This window comes from Quercus robur, chromosome 6, assembly GCF_932294415.1.
Source record: "Quercus robur chromosome 6, dhQueRobu3.1, whole genome shotgun sequence".
NCBI classification, from domain to species: Eukaryota; Viridiplantae; Streptophyta; class Magnoliopsida; order Fagales; family Fagaceae; genus Quercus; species Quercus robur.
The window spans coordinates 5,806,323-5,828,486 of NC_065539.1; the positions used below are offsets into that span (position 1 = coordinate 5,806,323).

At 35.1% G+C, this 22,164-nt stretch overlaps 1 protein-coding gene and 1 long non-coding RNA gene across 2 annotated transcripts in view; both read right to left on the minus strand.

The window, feature by feature from the left end:
* Positions 1 to 10,844: 10,844 nt before the first annotated feature.
* Positions 10,845 to 22,164, minus strand: part of LOC126732450 (protein DETOXIFICATION 27-like) — a 62,803-nt gene continuing 51,483 nt past the window's right edge. The window contains exons 6-9 of the mRNA XM_050435299.1: positions 12,481 to 12,719; positions 12,217 to 12,335; positions 11,265 to 11,354; positions 10,845 to 11,187 (exon numbers count right to left, since the gene is read on the minus strand). Of these exons, the coding sequence (XP_050291256.1) occupies positions 11,128 to 11,187; positions 11,265 to 11,354; positions 12,217 to 12,335; positions 12,481 to 12,719 (508 nt within the window). The 3' untranslated portion in view covers positions 10,845 to 11,127. The remainder of the gene's footprint in view (positions 11,188 to 11,264; positions 11,355 to 12,216; positions 12,336 to 12,480; positions 12,720 to 22,164) is intronic.
* Positions 13,373 to 21,368, minus strand: LOC126732451 (uncharacterized). The gene is made up of 2 exons (XR_007659475.1): positions 19,376 to 21,368; positions 13,373 to 13,918 (listed from the first exon to the last, which is right to left on the minus strand). It is a non-coding gene; the product is annotated as an uncharacterized LOC126732451 (long non-coding RNA).

Sequence of the window (22,164 nt, forward strand, 5' to 3'; positions counted from 1 at the left end):
TCCTCTACATGGGAAGAGACTTTGAATTAGTGTGTGAGAGCTTCACAGAGAGAGAGAGAGAGAGAGAGAGAGAGAGAGAGAGAGAGAGAGAGAGAGAGAGAGAGAGAGAGAAGAGAGAGAGAGAGAGAGAGAGAGAGAGAGAGAGAGAGAGAGAGAGAGAGAGAGAGAGAGAGAGAGAGAGAGAGAGATTTGTTTATTTATTTATTTGTGAGTTATCCTCTGAGTGTGTAAACACTTTTGTAATTTCTATTTGCTATAGTGAATTCATCACCTAATACCTATGAATGTAAGCTTTTGTTGAACCATGTAAATCCTAGGTGTTTGTGTGATATTCTCTTCTTTTCTACTATTTTTTTATTGAATAAAGATGCCATGTATTAGGTTGATTATTATTACTGGCAAATTAAGTGTCAAAAGTTTCAATTGTATTTGCAAATTTCCATGCATTCAATTCATTTCATTTGTAATATTATCAAGTCATTTCATTTCATTTGTAATATTATCAAGTCATTGAGGTTGAAGAGCTTAAGAAAAATTTCTGCTGCATTTGGAATCTCGGTTGAACAAAGTTCATTGTACGTATCAGGTGAGATTTCAAGAAAGATCATCAGGATTTGAATATCAATTACATAGAGAGCTTCACCTAAAATTCGCCTGAAACTCAGTCGAGCGAGATTGTCCAAATTTTTCCTTATTTGATCTTCTTGATCACTCTTGTAGCCAACCAACTCTCAATTGTGGCTGAACAAGAATAAGACCCTAATTTCATATGAACAAAAGCTAAGACTACCAATAGGTCCAATACCCTACAGAGCAATCCTTATAGTCTCAAACACCTTAACCCTCTCCAAACTTGCATACATTTGAGAGAAGAATCAATCCAAACACCTTATCATACCTTGAATGTACGTTGTGGATTGGTGCTGGAATTTGGAAACCAGAGACTTCCAAGAAATCTTCAAGTGGCCTTAAAGTTTCCAAAAGATCAAATTTACGGACGGTGATTGACTTGCATGCCAGAAGTTATTGAAGATAAAAGACTGTTAGTCTATTGATAGCAAAAGTTGGGAGTTTGGATACAAGAACTGAGGTTTTGTAAATTGTTTTGTATCGCAATTCATATTGGAATCGGTTTATTGTGCAAGGCCTCGGAGAGGTTTTTCCTGTTGGGTTTCTCTTCATAAGGTTTGGTTTACCTTTAGTATTTTTTTAACTAGACTTATTTTTTTGTTTTGAATGTACAATGACAAGTAAAGACTTTGTAAAGACTAATGATGTTTGATCCAAATTATGATCCAATCTAAAATAATATTGTTACAGTTTTTAATGGGAGATTAAGGTTTTTTTATGTCACATTTTAGAGAGAAAAACTATACTGCCGTACTTTATATTTTTTTCCTGAGAATAATAAAATTTCTGCAATCCTGTGGACGTAGGCAACTTGCCGAACCACGTAAATATTGCCTTATGTGTGATTATTCTTCTTTGGCGTGTTTTTTTTTTTTTTTTTGTTGTGTATCTCATAGGTCTGGGAATTTCGTACATACTAATTATTCAGTATGTTGTCATCGAATCAAGTAATCCTATATACTAATTATTCAGTATAAATAATAAGATCATGTTAATTGTGTAAGGTCATGTTAACAGGTGTTTTAAAGGAATTATCAATAAATTATATTAAGAAAGTGTTGACATTACCTTATAAAAAAATATAAAGAATTGTTGTATCATTTTTTCAAAAAATATTTTTAAAAATAATTCTAAAACAATGTATTTAGGACATTTATTAACTTTTCCTCTGCTAATTAATAAACCATGCAACCATCCATTTCAAATAAAATATTCTGATCCTAAAAAGAAATAATGGTACAATGCATACTCACCAATGCCAAAAAACTCCGACAAGACCCCAGGTGTGGATGTGCCACCACGGGATGCATGTGCATGTCTTATATATTTTTTAAGTAGTAGATGAAATCATAACAAATAAATATTTTGTACCACCATCAATTAATGTCATGAACATATTAGATCTTATTAGTTTTATAATGCAGTTATAACCGGACACCCTTAATGCGATGGTTACTCCACAAATGTAAGTGCTTGTAAGGTGTGGGGGGTAAGGGCTGGGGTTCAAGTTTTCAGGAGGAAGCTTCACACACATATAAACTTAGATTAAGTTTCTACTCTTGTTAAAAAAAAAAAAAAAAAAAGATGTGGGACACTCCCAACCTTTTGTCCCAATCCCTTGAGATAGCAAAGCTAGAGATTTTTGATAGATATTTGTGACTAGAGTCTGAGTTAATAATTTAAACACATGATGTGATATTATTGGCTGAGGTAGTCTTCTTGGTATAGTAAATAATTTCTCACTTGGTAGTTCATAATTTAAGGGTTTTTTTGGTCTCCTTTTTGTTACCTATACTATATATAAGAGGATCTTCTTCTTTCAACTAGACTTTTATATGGTTCAAAAATATTTTTATTAATGAGGGGTAGCTTCATTTACAAATAGAGTCATAAATGTCAAATAACAAATTTTATTTTGAATTCAAAAAATAGAACTCCTAAAATTTAGGATTTTTTTCCCATTATGTTTAAAAAAGAAATTACAGTTACTACTTATCTCTAAAGTTTATCATTTTTATTTGTTTGAAAAATAAATATACATATATTTCTAAATTATAATAGATGCAAATTATTAACTTTTATCTAAAAAATTATTCTTATTTTGATAATCTAATAGTTGAGAGTGACAAGTTTGAATTCTGAACATTTTCATTGAAAATATTAAGAAGTGCTAGTTGAGTTATAAGACTTATAACAAAATCAATATTTTTCATGGTTTAGATTAAATATTGCAAATTTAAAAGTGTGTCCAATACCACATCATTTTAAATTTCAAGTGAAATAAAGATGATATTTTCATGAGGAGGATAATGAGAATGCATAAGGTAATCCATCATTTACATCCAACACCAAAAAGGAAAAAAGAACAGTAAAAATGAGTTTTTATTTTAAAGATAGTTTCAACTTATGGCATCTGTTTCTGATAATTGTTCTTTATCATCAGAACAAGACACCAATTAGTTTTGGTATAGGTAATGATCAAATACCAGATCTCTTATTCGATGATAAATATTACCAGTTGAGCTAATTGGAATCTACAATTAAGAATAAGTTGGATTCATGTAATTGGTTCCTGATTTCTAAATGGGACCTAAAATTTCTAAATTTAGCAAGCAATCTTTGATCAAGAAAATCACCTATAGATTCCACTATTGAACTATTACTGTGGGTGCCTGAGGACCGAGGACAGAGTTGAAGAGATGCAGTACTAATGTGAGGATATCATGTGCCCGAAGAGGAAATTCGCCCAAGGAGAGGAGGGGATGAGACAAAGGACTTTGAGGCGTTCTAGGTGGGAAGAATGGTCTGAAGAGAGAGAATCAGTGAAAATAGGGGAAATTTCCACTTTGGAATAGCATGTTGCCTCCGCATTAAATGGTGAGCAACAACTTTATCAGCTGCATTGATGAGGAAGTGACCTGAATAGTATAAGTCATAGCTAAGCAAACTCCTTCTACCACCTTCTTCATATGTAAAAAGAGACAAGTGTCATGAGGAGAGATTAGTTTGGTAAAGATGAGAGGTCAAGATGTGAAGGAGGGAGGAGTATATAAAGATAGTGTTCTCAAAGAAAGAGGAGGGCCAGACACAAGGATCAAGAAATAAAAAAGAAACAAGAACATTGAGAGAAGAGAGTTGTAAAGTTGTGATCTATAACTATGTTTTATGTTGACTTTATTCCATGACAAAAAGTATTGTAATTGCTTTAATTTATTTCCTTGTATTTTGTGGGATTTTATTGTATTGAGTTTAGTATTAAGTTGGTGAAGACTCAAGCTTAATTGAAAATCAGTGCATTTCGCGAGTAACTCACAAGAAGTTCGCGAGAAGTACATGACTGGAAGGGCATGTGAGAAGTACATGACTGGAAGCTGAAGAGTCGTGCTAGGCTGTCATTTTCATGAGTGTCTCACGGGTAAGGCCATCCCGCAAGGTAGTCGCGAAATATTCTGCCAGGAGGATTTTTATGTGTGACTTTCTTACCCTTTGCCCATACTATATATACCCTCATTACCCACAAATGTAGAGGAGGCCATTCAGAGAGAAAAACCCTAGATAGGTTTTCTACAACACACACACACTCATCTTTTAGAGAGAGAACTACTCATCCTTAGAGAAAAATCATTCTTGCCTCTTCTCCTTCCCTCTCCCATTGTCATACCTTGAGAGGAGATTTGTACCCAAACACAACCTACACCTATTCAGAGTATAGAGAGTAATTTGGAGCTTGGGAAGCTTTGGGGAATTGCCAAAAGAAGCCGGTGAGGCTTGGCAGATGCAATCGGGCGTATTGTGGGATCCGAAAAGTTAGACAAGACACGGTTCCGTGAAATCTTGTTGGAGTAGGAGCTTGAAGGTCTTAGGTATATTGGGTAGATTAGGCTTGGAGGGTCTCTTGCTATTCGTGTATTCCAACTTATTGTCTAGTAGATCAATTTACCGCTTGGAGGGCGGCGGAGAGATTTTTCGCCGAATTCTTTGATTTTCTTTTCGATAACACATCGCTGTGTTATCTTGTGTTTGCATTTCTCTTTCCTTACTTTTGTACTTTACTTTTATTGTTTGTTGTTCATGTTTATGCACTAGAGTAGTATCGGTTGATTGCGCTTCATTTACTCTTATTTTCGCACTTAGATAAGTTAGAGTAAAAGTAATCTAGCCGTAATTTTAATTGGGGTCTAAACAGCTCTTGTGTTTTTAACATATTTTCGAGCTTTCAAGAGTGAACAATACAATTTTCTGTATAACATTGGCCTCCTCGGGTAGGCTTGTAAGGAGGCATTTGCTCATCTATTCTATAACATTAGCCATTTCTTCCTTATTTTCATCCTCGGGAAGAGCCTCCTCTTGTTGTTTGTTTCCCTCTCTTATAAATTTATTGATTTGAGCCAAGGTTGGACTGTACAACTCACTGTTCTAAGTGGGCTTAGGTCGCCAGTTTATTTGGTCCTTACAGTTACTATTTGTTTGTCATAAGATTTTTTTTTAATTTTTTTAATAGTTTATTTGCTTATATATTGATTTTCAAGCCTCACAAATTTTAAATAAAACTATATTTTAACCAACTTTCAACAAATAAACAAATAATTTTTTTCTTTTTTTTAAACCAAATCTAAGAGCATTCACATTACACTAAAAAAAACCCACTACATAAGGGTGTCAAATCTAAAAAAAATTTTAACACCTAGATACGGTGACAATTTATTGTAGTTAGATGGTAAACAAAAAAAAAAATTATTTAAATGAAAGTTAGAGTGGGAGAGACTTAAGTGGTAAAAGAAATAATAAAAAAAAAGAATAAAAAAAGAATATTTAAATGAAGTGGAAAAAAATAGAGTATTTGATGTAGAGTGCATTGTAAAGTAAAGTGTCAAAATAGATAAAGTAGTTTTTTAAGTTGTTAAAAGCTAAATTTTTTAGCACCGCTAATGTGAACCTCTAAAAGACAGGTAGAAATGCATTGGGACTAGGAATGCATAGTTTAGTAATTTTGAATAACATAGATATTACAAATAGATTATAAAATTTTTATAAAAGCCCCACTCAAATTCATTATTTTTGTGAAATTAATATATGAAAATTATTTAGTGGATCTTTTCTTTTCTTTTCTTTTCTTTTATTTATTTATTTATTTTTGGATACAAGATAGAAATTCGATTCTGACCTAATTTAAATGTATATATGTGTGAAGCTCCCTCCTGGAGATTTAAACCCGGGCCTTTGCCCCTCACACCCCACAAGCACTTATATTTGTAGAGTTACCACCTCAATCTAATATAGCTATATTTATGACATGTTGCTAAAGAAAATTTATTTTCAGATCCTAAGTAAAATACCTGTTGGGTATGAGATAAAATGTTGTATAATGAGTTTTAGGATTTATCAACCCAGTTACAAAAATGCACATTTTGAATTATGTGTTTAATATGCTTCATTTTATTGAGTATTTGATTTACACCCCCTTATTTTATTGAATTCTATTGATTTTTTTTGGACATGAAAGATTACAAAGTCAAATGAGATGTCAAGTGAAAACGAAAATAGAGTTTTTTGATAAATTGATTAGGATGATAATTTCCTAAAATTAGTAATATTCATAGTGAGATTGATTCTAATAAAAAAAATTACTAACTTCTAAACCATATAATAAGACTCATCATGCCACTTCGGTACAGCCAAGAATAGCGCATTCCAAATATTTTTGAAATTACCAAATTGCCCTTATTCTTGTAAAATTTAAGTTAAACTGATCTAGCAAGTTTCTAACCTAAAAAACTTAATAATAACGGGGGGGAGCTTGTGTCCAGCGGCCAGTGCCACTGGACGCGTTGCGATGCGGACATGTGTCCATTATCAGACATGTGTCCGTGTCCATGTCTGTATCCTAACGTGTCCAGTGGCAACTGGCCATTAGACACAAGTCATTCCCATAATAACAAAAGTAACCTTTGAAAGGTGTTAAAAAAAGTCGACATAAAAACTAGACAACAAATATATATTGTTTTTCCTTAATTTCTTTTTTGTCACACATGTCCGCGTTACAACATGTCTAGTGGCCAGTTCACTGGACACAAGTCATTCCCGTAATAACTAAAATAACCTTGGAAAGGTGTTAAAAAAAGTCACATCAAAACTAGATAACAAATATATATTGTTTTTCCTTGATTTCTTTCTTGTCCATATCAACCTCGAGTTTTGAAATATAAAATTAGTATAAATCTCGGCCACTTGAGTAGCATCCTTGACATGGGATTAAAGCTTTTAGGTGCTTTCTTCTTTTTGTCACTTGAAACAATGATGACAATGAAAAAATCATTCTGTCGAAGGGGATTTGCCTTGTTAATTTATATTAGTATATATATTCATGATCATTAATTTTTCCTTAACTATTGCATAATAATCTATAAATCACTCTTATTATAATGGAAGATATTCTCATTAAAATCACTATTTTAAAAAGTAAAGTATGCTCTTCTTTACTTTCTAAATGTAAAATAAAATCATCAATTGGATATGTTGAGAAACAAATAACAAGAGATAACCAATTTTAAAATCAAATCATTAATTGTATCTATTGACAAACAAATCACAAAAAATATACAATTTTAAAATCAAGAAATAATAAACTAATCATTCAATCAATTAAGATAAATACTAAATTATGAGAAAAACATAATTGAACTCATATTAAGATTCCTATCCTAGTCAATTGATATGAAGAAATAACAATTAAATTATTAAAGAATAACTACTATGGAAGAAAAAAAAAATCAAATCTTTAACAATATTTCATCCTCAACTTTAATTGAAAATTTAGATGCTCATATTAATTAAAATAGAACACAAAAAAAAATCAAACATTAAACTAAATAATAAAATAAAATAAAATTAGACTAAAACAGAGAAGTCACAATGCTATTATTGAGAGAAAAGTCATAAAAGAAGCCACATGCGGCACTGCGTTCCAGCCCTGGCCGCAGCCTCCTACCCTCCCTAATTTTTCTATTATCTTCTAAACTAAACCTAAGGCTTATATAAGAGAAGTACCGCCTGACACTATGACATTGTCCTAATAATGCAAGTTGGATTAGCCTCCTTTTTTTTTTTTTTTTTTTTTTTTTTTGTGTGTGTGTGCAAAAGATAAGGTTATATTTGGTAATAGTTTTTATTTTCTAATTTAAAAACTTGTTTTTGGGAATATAAAGAAAAAACAATTTTCTTGTATTTTTGAAATCAAAAACATGTTTAGTTAGTTGAAATTAAAAAAATAGTTTTTTGAAGAAAAAAAACTAAAATATGTTGTTATTATGATTTGAACTCTAATGCTAACTCATTAAATGAGACAGATTTATTAAATCAAATGCATGTTTTCTTTGACTTTTAAAAACTAGAAACTGAAAACAGTCTTTTGTATGTTTTCAGTTTTCTTCACAAATTGAGTTTTGAGAATAATTTTTGTTTTCTGTCCATTTTAAGTTGCCAAATAAGTTTTTTAATTTCAAAAATAGAAAATTATTTTTGAAAATAGAAGATAAAGGGAAAAACAGTTACCAAACATACCTCCATTTCTATTACTTCATTTTGCTCCTTATATTCACGCAACAAGCTGACCATAAGCCCTTACTTCACAAAACCCAGAACAAATGTGGCCCAATAAAAACTCTTATCAATTTCGTTGGATTAACGGATAGACCCATCAAATTAGAACCCTCAAGCCTGTAGATCTCTTATCCCATGAATCTTCCCTAGTTTCTTTTATTTATTTATTTCTTCTTTCTTTTCCTGGCTTTCACGTGTGGCTTTTAAGTTGGAAAAACCCTAAGACCACATAAAATGACATAACTTGTATTAGACTATCTATGTGGCAAACTATGAGTGGTAGAGAAAAAGTGATGGATCCATATAAAAGTGACAAGCAGTCAATCATAGTCTAACACATAAGATAGTTGTGACAATTCATGTGACACTAAAATTACTCCTTAATTTGGCTGGACAATTAGCCCACTTTGTAATTCCACATGGTTGCACTGAAACTTTGAGGATGGTTTCTTCTTCTTTTTTTCCTTGTCTTTTATTTATTTTCATTAACATAAAAATAAGGTTAATTATGCAAATATGAGAGTACTTTATTGTATATATTTAATGCACCTCAAGAGTCAAGAGTCAAGCCTAAGGTATACTATTTGCTCATCTAGTTGTTCTACCTTCTTAGCAAACCATTCTGACCTATTGGCATACAACTTCCTTTTGTGGCACTTTCACTTTGTTTTAGAGTTTCTACCGGCTAGTCCTGTGTACAGTCCCTTGTGCATGCAGTCTTGGCAATTCAACATTATGCTTAAGGCTTGAAAATTGTAGATTTTTTCAATAAATGTTACAATCATCTCAAAATGAATAGCCGTATCTAGAGCATGTATCTATAGCATCGCAAGAATTTCCAAGTAACAATGAGACATCTCCATCTTAATTTCATACCTTAGCCCACTCCTAAATCTAGCAATAGTCATAAATTCGTTTTCTGCAAATCTAGACATAATGAATAAATTCTTATATTTCCTTTCATAATCAATCAGACGCATGTCATCTTGCTCAAGGGTAAACAAATGCTTAAGAACAGAATCTGGGAAGTGTCGTTGAAGAATTTCTTCTTCAGCAAGCATCCTATTGTCTTGCCAAGCCACTCCACTTCTACAAAACCTGCTTTGATACCAAATTTGATGTACGATCTTTAAGAATTCAACACTAAAAAAAAATTCTTAATGAGTTCTTGAATAAAGTTGATGTTTAAAGGGTTTTAAGTAAGAAATATTGAATATTGATGGCTGCTTGGGGTTAAAACAGGGGATAGAACAAGAAATAAGATAAATAAAAACCCGAACAAGAAATAAGATAAATAAAAACCCTATACAATCACACCTCCTAAGCAATCTTTCAAGCTTAAAATAAGCTTCTGGAATTTTATTAGAATCAATCTTACTATCAATATCATTGACTACAATAATGCCTTTATATAGGCTATTGTTAAATCCTTTCCTTGAAGGATTAGGACTCTAAATAACTTATTCCTAAATGACTATAATTACTACTAATGAACAAAAAAAAATACTTCATAACTTCTAAACTGAATAGGAAAATGACTCAAAATATAAAATAAGACTCGATAACAACTAAAGTAACATTTGAAAGGTGTAAAAATGCAATCAAATGCCTTTACGCTTTCACATGTAACAGTTCGACCCGTGTAACATTTTTTCACTTATACATGGGTCAAACTGCTCTGTTTGCAATCAAATTTAGTGTCATCATGAATGACTTAGTTACTTGGAATCCAATGACATTTGTTCTTACCTAGAAATTAGTACTGATACTTGATAACTTAATTTGCTTGCATTTTGTAGTTCATTGTTACTTGCATTTCCTACTTTAAGTATAAAAAGTCTTCTTAATTGAGGCAATACTGAACCACATTTCCTTTTAAACAAAGTCAAATAATCCATCCAAGGCCTCAATTAATCAACACAAGGCATCGATCTATCTGTAATCACTTTGCACAAAATATTAAAATACGCTCAAACAAGTAGAATTTTCAGAAAGCACAAGTCATGCTTGTTCATCATGTTGAATGGTTATTCCATTAAAAAGAAGCAGAATATGATTCCAGGAACTTCACAGATTTGAATATTTCTTGCCAAGAGTAAGTGACGATCCACTCGAGATACCTCACATTGTTTGGGTTAAATTAAATTGCGTTAGTGTAGGTGTTGCACTAGCGTATATTGAGTTGTACATCTAGTGGTTTTTAGGTAAATATAGGCTATCAGAACAATTACAAAAAGTAATTATTGTAACCTGATTAGTCCTTTTGAGAATTGCTGTATACGTAACTAGCACTTTGCTCGAATCATAACAAATGGTTTCAGACCACAACCTAATAAAACCCTGTAACTCGGGAGGTTTCAGAGCAACCCTGAAAGCAAATTGGTGGAGACGTGAAAAAATACTACCATGGAGATGGATATTTGGATTAATACTTTTCGATTTATTTCTACATTTGATTGCTAAATCAGAGGCAGTGAAAATTTGTTCTTCTTGGCAATCAAATGATGAACCTGTTAGGAATTGGTGCTGGTAATCTAAAAACCTTTACCAATGTCAACTAATAGATAGTTTCTTATTCTTCTTTTTTCTTTTTCTTTTCTGTTTCTACTAAAGAATAATTAAGAGCTCTTGTAATTTCATTGAGTAATGGAGCTAATTATAAAGGCTGCTTTTCAACGCCAATGAAATTCAAAAGACCGTGGAAGCAATCGAACTGTATACCAGCCACATTATTCCACTAACATATTCGGTTATTGGGTAAATATTAATATACTTCTAATGTCGAATTGGGATCAACTAGGACAGAAACAAATTATTGGGTTGGACTCTTCTTTGGCGTCGAAGTAATAGCTATATATAGTTACCGACTCCGGTATGTTTTTCTTTTCTAAAACCATATTAATGTTCTTGCTTTGTGTCAGCTGCCCACTTCCTTAGGTTCACGTTTGCTTTCTCAGCCTGCAATTTCAAAACACAAGAAATAAAATGATAAGTCATTATGTATAGAAAACAGAATTAATACAAAAGGATTTTACCTCTTTTTCCCAGTCACATCGCATGGTAATGATGGCCAATATCAAGGTTTGAACAGCTGTTCCACCAAAAATCATTCCAGCCCAAATTCCCTGATTGAGTTTATTTTCATGTCAGAAGGCAATGTTGTTAATGGCTTAATGGATACATGTTTTGGAAATCAGAAGAATTTCAGTGCAGTTTATCTAGTATGAATCAATCTAGTTCAGTGGCTACCCTCACTTGTGGGGATTATCAAGAGGACTCGAACCCAAGACCAGAGTCTTGTGGGCCCAGGGCCTGACCACTAGACCACCCACCTGGACTTTGCTTAATTAATGTATTTGGTTGCATAACTTCAATGATATATCATTGCAGAATTCACTTTGTAAGGTTTATGCATCGAAGATAGTTTTATCGAAATATCAGGTAAGGTTAGCTTCAACGTCTATCTTATGAATTATAATCTTTTAATATGAAGCTTAAAAAAAATTTCTGGTCCAGAAGTACATGAAAACATTTTAACTTGGTGAATGCGTTTCTTGCAGTCACATTTCACAAGAATCCAAGAGAATCTAAAGCATCTTAGAAACAACTTAAGAATGCTGTGCAAATAATGGCTCTGAACTTGGGGAAAATTTTTTCTCACCTTTCCTAACATGATTCTAGTTAGAGTTGCTGCAGGATACCTAATTAATTTCTTCCAAAATATTTTATCTCAGTTTAGCATATTCTTCACACACTTTCTTCGTAATTAGTCTAAGTACATACCAACCTGCAGGTTAATCTGATCAATTTCAAATTATCTTGTTTTCAACTTTTGCCTCCTAGTTTTAATGCGAAATTCATTCTAGACGAGCTTGAGTTTTATGTGGGCATGAGATGCACAATGAGATCAGCAATTGGATAGCATATAGTCATTACAAAGTGTTTTTGGCTTGCTTGCCTTGACTCAATTGAAATAACAATACGTACCATAACTCCTTGGTGGAGGACCCATCCAATGAAAAATCCAAGCGGCACCCCAACCAGATAGTAGCAACCTAAGTTTATGTATGCAACATATGCTTGCCATCCAGATCCCACAGCCACGCCTGATAAAAAAAAATTAAAAAAAAAATATATAGTAAAATTAAATTAAGTTAACTATATAAAATTCAAAATATGTAGCTTCTTTTTTTCCCCCCTATTTATACGCATTGTAAATAATGAGGGGAAAATCTATGAAGGAATCATTACCAGAGAGAACTGGTTGAATACTGTTGAGAAGAATTGTGAAGGCTAAGAGGATCGAAAGCTTGTTCACTTCTTCCAGTACAGGTTTACTTGAAGAGAATATCAAGGCAAGCTCATTGTGGAAAAACATTATCAATAACCAGAAGAAGAGGCCAATTACAATTGATGTCACCACCGATACTAATGTAGCAAATTTAGCTCCTTTCCCATTGCCAGCTCCAAGTTCATTTGAGACCCTCACTCTGTATTATCACCAGAAGCTTTAATATAATTGGGATTTTCTCTCTTCCTATTCATGAACTGAAATTCTTTCATGTCAAGTATATATATACACACACGCATCTGTTGCATGTTATACAAATGGAAATTAGAGTATTTTAGGCTGTGTTTGGTTCCCGTAAAATATTTTCTGGAAAATAAATATTTTCCGGAAATACTATTTTCCGAAAAGGAAAATATTTTCAAGTGTTTGGTTGCATTATGAAAATTGTTGTAGAAAATATTTTCATGTGTTTGGTTCTATTCTGAAAATGCTATTTTCCTACAAATTTTTCACACGGCAATTCAACCCACGGCAGCAAACTCCGGCAATCAAAAGCCACAACCACCAAAACAATACCACCACACCACCACAACAACAACAAAAATCAAAATCACACAGAAATCTGAAAGTTCAAATATGTGTATAAACACCCTTGAACGTTTAGACCCCCAAATTACAACTTAACCAATTCAAGCATTATGTCAAACAACTAGTGTGCGGAAACTTAACATAAGCTATAATATGGAATTGGAAAAACTATCTAAGCCAAATTAAAAACACAACCCACAGCAGTAAATAAAAATGCAAAGATAAAGAGGAAGAAAGATGCAAACACAAAGACAACACGTGATGTGTTATCGAAGAGGAAACCGAAGCCCTCGGCGTAAAACCTCTCCGCCGCCCTCCAAGCGGTAAAAAATCCACTAGAAAATTTAGTTGGGATACATGGACAGCAATAGACCCTCCAAGCCTAATCTACCCAGTGCACCTAAACCCTTCAAGCTTCTTGCTCCAACAAGGTTGCGCCGAACTTTTTTCTTTTCTAGCTTCCCGGATTCCGCTACTAAACCGTAGCATCAACCAATGAAGATTAGTTTCTTCCTAACTACTTCCCAGAAATCCAAACAGCTCTCTCACAGTGATGATTATGGTGAGAACAAGGTTTGGTAAAATGCCTCTCAAGGATCTGACAATGGAGAGGAAGAGAGTTGAGGAATTTGAAGAGACTCTAATGTATAGATTGTGGGTGAATCAATCTTGTTTTTCTTTAGGGTTTCTCTCTCAAAATTCTCTCTGGAAGCTCTCTTACAATCGTGGGTAAAAAGGGTATTTATATTGGAGTGAGAGAGGAATGTGAAACGTCAGGTTTTACAAAACAGGGGTGGCTCGCGGCTTGACCTCGCGACTTGACTAAGTCGCGAGCTCCAGTCGGGAGATAACCGTATGGCCAGTTGTCCTGTTTTGTCCTGTAGTGCTCTAGCTAGCATGACTGTTCACCTTCCAGTATGCTTGGCACGTGTGCTGCGTCTGGCGGCTTGCAGCCGCGAGTCACCCGCGAGGCCAAGCCGCGAATCTCTGTTTTCTTGCACACTCTTGAGCAAACTTCACTCTATCTCACTCACTACCCTTACAACAAGTCCACCTAAATACAGGGTTACTAAATGTTGAAATACAAGCAAATTTGGCACGGAATAAAGCCAATTAAATGGTTGAATAAATTCAACCTTACAATCTCCCCCTTTGGCTATTCCGTGACAAAAACCTAAAACAGACTCTAGACTTAACATGTGAGTTGGGAACAGTTGAGCAAAACTCACTCACACCTAACTCTAGAAGCTGTGAAGCACTTGAATCATATGAACATAAGACTCCTGAAACACAACAATACACCATGATCATTGTAAGCAGAAAATCATAAAATGCATATGAAACAGGCAATATGAGATCAAGCAAAGATGGAGTTAAGAAACAAATCATGGCTTGACTAACCAAGTAATCACTACAAGGTAGTGACCATAATGCTCATTCACACTTGGAATGAACACAAGGACATACAAGCTAACAAGCACAAGGCAAGATACTTGTATGCTCAGCACTCAACCAATGCATAATACACAAAGTATATGCATCTAGGAACAATCCTACAAGGGCACAAGAGTGACAGGACATAAATCAAAATGCAAGACATTTAGATTGAAGTATTGATTTCAACATAGCATAAAAGGCTGCATTAAGCAATGTACAAACCATAAAGCCTACATAATATGCATAAAAACATTAACCCTAAAAGCTTATAAAAGCACATGGGTACAAACCACAAAATACTGAATATAAATTTAAACAATATAAACTAAAAGTGCTTAAAGTTTCTCCCCTTCAAAGTGATGAGAAGCTTTGATGCATTTGGAGCATATATACTTGTAACCTGAAACACTTGCACAAAACACATTAGACCCTCATGGTAAAGCAAGTAATAAAAGGACAAGTATAATGTAACAAGTAAATTGCGATCAAGTAAACATGATGTGAAACATGTGAGCAACTTGATTAAACACCAAAACAATCATATAAAAATAACTACAATGATTATATAGCAAAGCAAATGATCATCCGAACATGCATTCAATGGAGCACAATAGCATAGGGATATATGCATGTCCAAAACAAACATATGATGCGATGAGAACCACAAAGCATAACTCAAAGCACAATAAAACCAACAAGAAAACAAACAGAGCAAAGTTTTCTTATTATCTCAATGCCTTCTCCCCTTTGGTATATGCATCTCCCCTATAGAATATCTCTCCCCCTACAAATGTGCATGAGAGATAGAATTTCTCCCCCTAAGGATGTGCACAAGAGTCATATAGAAATGACAAAACACTCCGATATACTCTCTAGAGTATACTCTCCCCCTTTTTGTCAGGAATAGACAAAGGGTCAAGAAGAAATGAGAGCAAGAGATGAAGGTACGAACAATGCTAATGATGCATGAGAGGTGTGAGATGAATGAGAAAATGAAGCTCGAATCAAAGACAAAGTAAGATGCTACAGAGCATAAGGTAGACATGACAAGCTAAGATGAAGAAGCAAGGTCAAGACCAATGCATGACAAGGGTAGCAAAGGTGTGTGCAAGAGGTGGTTAAGTGCAATGCATGACCAATGCATGAAAAATGCACATGTGGGGCAAGGAGTGTTAAATACATAACCAATGAACCAAACATGTTCCAAATGAGGAGACATGAGAAACCCCAAAGTTTGGTACTCATCGGAGTCCAAACAAGCGAGAAAATGTCTAAGAGACATTTTATCAAACACCTAGCATGCACACTATGAACAAAAATATAAAACAATGCAAGAACATCATGAAATCCACCCTTAATACATGTTCTTTCTGCCACAAGAGGCCAACATCCAATGCAAATCAGCAAAAGAAACCAATCCCATGAAGAAATTTGACAAAAAATAAGTTTTCCCAACCCCTATGATGAAAATTCCAACCAAGAGCATAAAACTCTCTAAAACATAATCTAAGGATCAAAATTAATAAAAAGAGTTTATAATTACCTTAGAGATGTTAATGGAATGAAAAACCATTCAAATTGGTTGGGTTTTGATGAAAAAAATATTGAAAGAGGGGTTTTAGAGAGGATGGGAGAGGTTTAAAACAAGTTTCCCACGAAAAAGCTCTTTAAAAAGCTGATTCTGGGCATTTCGTGACTGGCGAGTCACGAGCCGAGTCGCGAGTGAGCCGCGAAACCCCTCTGTATGAACTCGCAGTTTAAACTCGCGGCTTGCAAGCCGCCAAACCGAGTAGCCAAAACTGGCAGCTTGCTGGCAGCTCACGCAAGTAGCCAAAATGAGTGGCCAAAAATTCTGACACTTGTTTTTCAAAACAGAACATGTTTAAACATTGAAAAACAAAGTAAGCACTAAACATAAACACAAAAAGTGATAAAAATCACTTCCAAAAACATATAAAATTATCAAAAATATTTTTGGATTAATCCATATAAGATTGAGCACACACACATCACATTTAAACAAGTACAATCTAACAAATGAATAAGACATTCATTGAACATTAGGCAAGTGTGTTATGTGTGTGTATCAAATGTGGAATAGTCCTTAGTTTAGAGTGAAATTTCAATGATCAATTCAATCAAGTCATACACAACTAGTACTAAGTCAAGTGGTCTATCTCAATTATAGAAGTGAACATATATGACCTCCTACAAGAAAATGATTACATAAGATTGAAGCTTTTCATTTGGCTTCTTACAATTCATATCATTTGATCATTTTGAATCAATACAACTCATTTTGAGCAATACATCTCATTTTTGAGATTGATGCCTGAAAATTTTGATATTTCAATTTGATGAACAAGCCTTTGGCTTTTTGGGCATTATACATTTTCATATAAGTCGCTTTCCCTTTTTCCTAGTCGAATACTAGTATGTGCGACGGCTTTTGCAGCTCATTATCTCTTTTCATTTTGAGATTTACATTTATTGAGCTCTTTAAGCAATAAAAATAAAAGAGTGGGAAGAGATATAAGCACAAGTCTACGCATGTATCAAAACCAACATGACTATTGACTAATCATTCATGACAAGCTTGAAAATCGATTTACAACAATCACACAAAGATGTCAAGATTTTTCCCACAAAGATATAAGTGCAAAACTAACAAGCTAAGCTCGTAAATGCACAAAGCCATTTGTACAAAGGTACAAGGCCAAACTCACTTGTGATATGTGCTCAAACATATACGATCAAACTTTTTAAAATTTTCACTTTTTACGTGGTTTTGGATTTTTTACTCACACAAAACTGAAATATAAAAGTAAGATCAAAAACAAAACAATGCATATAAATAAATGCAAGATGCACAAAATGCATAAAGATATGACATTTAATGCATGAATGATCCTACAAAGATCGAAAAAATAAGATTAAGGACCAAAAGAACAAAAGTTCAACCATAGGAACCTTTCCTCATCCAAACAGAATGATTGTTTGGAATGAGTGTCTCATAGGAAGTGAGACGAGGGTTGGAAGAATGAGAACCGGAGATGCACATAGACAAGGAGGTAAGAGCATTAACCACTTTCTTCAACAACTTACCATTTTCCATCCAATCCGGTTTAGCTTTCAAAGCACAATTTCCAAAAAGCTCAAGTTTCTCTTTTCTTTTGATTCTCTTAAGAGCTTGAAACTTAGAGCAATGAGGTCTTAGATGACCAAAGGCACCACAATGGTGACAAACAATGTGTTTAGGTCCACTAGGCTTTTTGGGAAGAGATCTAGCAACATGGTTTTGTCCCCTCTTCAACTTATGACATTGAGGTCTTATATGACCAATCACACCGCAATGGTGGCAAGTTGGAACAAACTTAAATCCATTCAAAACCTTAGGTTGAGACCTAAACAAAGGCTTTGACTTAACAGCCTTGCTCTCCACCTTTTGATTTCTTTTATGTGGAGGAATGTACACCGATTTGTCCTTTAAGGTAGAACACACACTAGGCTCAAAATCGGGTATCACAACATGATTACAACAAATATTTTCATCTTTTTTAACAATAGGTTCAGCAATCAAACACTTGGCATGCATCTTAAGAGATTCATTTTCACATTTAAGATCATCAACAAGTTTGTTAGACAAAACAAGTTTAGCATCCAAGTCCATATTCAAACATTCAAACTCTTTCAGCTTTTCAAGAGAAATTTCAGCAAGTTTTTTATATTTCTCAACCAATTTGTTGGATTCATTGAGCTTAGCAATCAAATCATCCTTTTCACAAAATAACTTGCTCACATTCTTTTGAAACTTCTTAGCATTTTTCTTCAAGAGTTTGTCATCAACACCCATAGATTCAAATAACATGTCATCACACTTATGAGGATTAACACTCATAGAGGCATTTTCACAAACACGTGGCATGTTACATTCATCACCAACCAAATCATACAAAGAGGCATACAAAGCACAATCCATGGCAAATAAACACAAGGGGTCAAGGATCACACTTAGGTATTTAAACCACAACAAGTGTACCCGCTCTGATACCAATTGAAAGTTCAAATATGTGTATAAACACCCTTGAACGTTTAGACCCCCAAATTACAACTTAACCAATTCAAGCATTATGTCAAACAACTAGTGTGCGGAAACTTAACATAAGCTATAATATGGAATTGGAAAAACTATCTAAGCCAAATTAAAAACGCAACCCACAGCAGTAAATAAAAAGGCAAAGATAAAGAGGAAGGAAGATGCAAACACAAAGACAACACGCGATGTGTTATCGAAGAGGAAACCGAAGCCCTCGGCGTAAAACCTCTCCGCCGCCCTCCAAGCGGTAAACAATCCACTAGAAAATATAGTTGGGATACATGGACAGTAATAGACCCTCCAAGCCTAATCTACCCAGTGCACCTAAACCCTCCAAGCTTCTTGCTCCAACGAGGTTGCGCCGAACCTTTTTCTTTTCTAGCTTCCCGGATTCCGCTACTAGACCATAGCATCAACCAATGAAGATTGGTTCCTTCCTAACTGCTTCCCAGAAATCCAAACAGCTCTCTCACAGTGATGATTATGGTGAGAACAAGATTTGGTAAAATGCCTCTCAAGGATTTGACAATGGAGAGGAAGAGAGCTGAGGAATTTGAAGAGACTCTAATGTATAGATTGTGGGTGAATCAATCTTGTTTTTCTTTAGGGTTTCTCTCTCAAAATTCTCTCTGGAAGCTCTCTTACAATCGTGGGTAAAAGGGGTATTTATACTGGAGTGAGAGAGGAATGTGAAACGTCAGGTTTTACAAAACAGGGGTGGCTCGCGGATTGACCTCGCGACTTGACTAAGTCGCGAGCTCCAGTCGCAAGATAACCGTATGGCCAGTTGTCCTGTTTTGTCCTGTAGTGCTCCAGCTAGCATGACTGTTCACCTTCCGGCATGCTTGGCACGTGTGCTGCGTCTGGCGGCTTGCAACTGCGAGTCACCCGCGAGGCCAAGCCACGAGTCTCTGTTTTCTTGCAAACTTTTGAGCAAACTTCACTCTATCTCACTCACTACCCTTACAACAAGCCCACCTAAATACAGGGTTACTAAATGGTGAAATACAAGCAAATTGGCACGGAATAAAACCAATTAGATGGTTGAATAAATTCAACCTTACAAAATCAAAATCACACACACAGAGAGATCGGTGGGTTGAAGGTGAGATTGAGCGGCGCGGTGCGATCGGCGCGGTGCTGCGATCGACGAGACCGGTGTGATCTGGTGCGTCCGATCATCGGACTGGAGTTCGCGAGATCGAGCGGCGCGGTGCGATCGACGCAGTGCTGCGATCGATGAGACCGGTGCAACTGGTGCATGTGATCGTCGAATTGGAGCTCGGGGTTCGCCGGCGATCGTCGGATTGGACTAGAGCTCGAGGTTCGCCCTCTTCTTCCTCTCTCTCTCTCTCTCTCTCTCTCTCTCTCTCTCTCTCTCTCTCTCCCCGGAAACCATTTGAAGTGAAAATATGAACGAAAATGAATTTCTATGGTCAAAGCGTATTTTTTTCAGTCAAATGAAATTGATTTCCAAAAAATTCTATTTTCCGGACCAACCAAACACCCGCATTTACAGAAAAGCATTTCTGAAAGTGATTTTCACCCAAAACAAACACAGCCTTAGTTTTAATTAAACTTAGCATGGTACCATATATAATAACAAGTTTTCATTGTAATTCAAAGCTGGCCTGGTTACATACCCTGGCTACATATGCACATTGTTGTCATTGGAGGGATGCATCATGCATGCCTCACAAGTTACAAGCTCATGTATCACAATAAAAAAAGGCAAACTGTATGCTCCATTTAGAAAATTCCAAACCAATATATAATGAGTAGTGTTTATAACAAACAAATTGTGACTTCAAGTCATAGTTTCAATTGCTTTTGGGGTGTTTAAAGTGTAAAACAGTTCGGGTGTAACAAGTTTACTCTATATATAGGGTTCATTTGGATACAACTTATTTTGCTGAAAACTGAAAACACGGTAGCAAAATAATTTTTAAATGTGTGAATTGTGTCTTGGAACCCATTTTTAATGAAAAAGTTGTTGAAAATTGAAGTTTGTGGGACCTGTGAACAGTACACGGGACCTATGATGTGCACTGTACACGGGAGAAAAGTCAACAACTGTGGCTAAAAAAAAAAAAAAAAAGAACGCCGAAAAGTGAAAACACAGATGTGCAAACGTGAATCCAAACACTCACATAATACAACAATAGACTCATATGCATGCAATGGTTCAATTTTTTTGTTTTTTGTTTTTTGTTTTTGCTTTACGCAAGTTTATTTAGGCTTATGAGTTGACTTATTTTTTAAGCTAGATTATATATAATTTTTTAAAACCTTTTTTTACACATATAAAGTTGTCTATACTTTTATTTACTTTAATTTTTACGTTAAATAAATCAATAAATTTTAAGCTATCCCAAATGGATTTTGTTTACTTTGGTGCCACCTAAACAAATTTTAGGGTTCATAGATGTTTTGGCAAATCATAGTGTCAAAACATAACAAATTGGGTAGTATCAATAAAATTGTATTAGGGGTGAGCCTAGATCAATAGCTACCCAAAGAGAGTGTGATTGATATGCTTGTGAAGCCAAGTTTGATTGTGAAGTTCAAGTATTGCTTGCACTCAATTTTTTTTTAAGAGAGAGAGAGAGAGGTGGAGCACCCCTACCCATAATGAGTGTGCAAAGAGAGTACCTACAAAGGTACTATCGAACTCATAGTTGGTGGAGAAGATTTGTTGACTCCATCCCATGATAAGAGAAGTTTAGATATTACCTTATTGATTTTGGAATCCTGCAGCAGTTAGAAGAATAAAACGGAGGTGTATTACTCCTACTAAAAGTGGTAGTCTCACATTTAAAAGAAAAGAAAATAAGGTGTGTCAATTACTATAATTATTGTCTAGTGTCTTAGTGTGGGGCAAGGATGCACGGACGCGGCTCCCAGGCCGGCGTACCCGCGTCCGACGCGGCGGGACGCGGCGACGCGAGAGGGACGCCGCAGACCGCGCGTTCGTCCTGCGTCGTGTCGCGTCGCGCCACGTGGCGGATCCCGACTCGGGCTGACGCAGGCAAAATCGGCGCCGACGCGGCCGAAATTGAGCCGACTCGGTCCGTATCGGCCGTATCGGCCATATCGGCCGGCGACCGATACGGCCAATACGGCCGAAACAAGCCTGAATCGGCCGAAACAGGCCGGAATCGGCCGTGAAAATCGCCGGAGAGGGCGAAATTCTGGCCTCAGATGCGTTTCTTGCCTTATTCTTTCTTTGTTTTGTGAATCAAGTATATTAATGTGTTTTTTAAGAATATTTTAATAGTAAAAATATATAGAAAATATAAATAAAAATATTTTTAATAATTTTTTAATCGCCGAGTCCCGCCGCACCTGCACCCTACTTTTTCAAAAATTGCCGAGTCCCGCACCCGCACCCGCACCCGAGTCCTGAAACGCACCCGTGCTTCATAAGTGTGGGGCATATTTTGGTGTATTGGAGTTTTGGGTCAGTTTATATTTCAGAATTTTATGTGAGACTTTATGTGTGATTGCAATTTCTATTATTGAT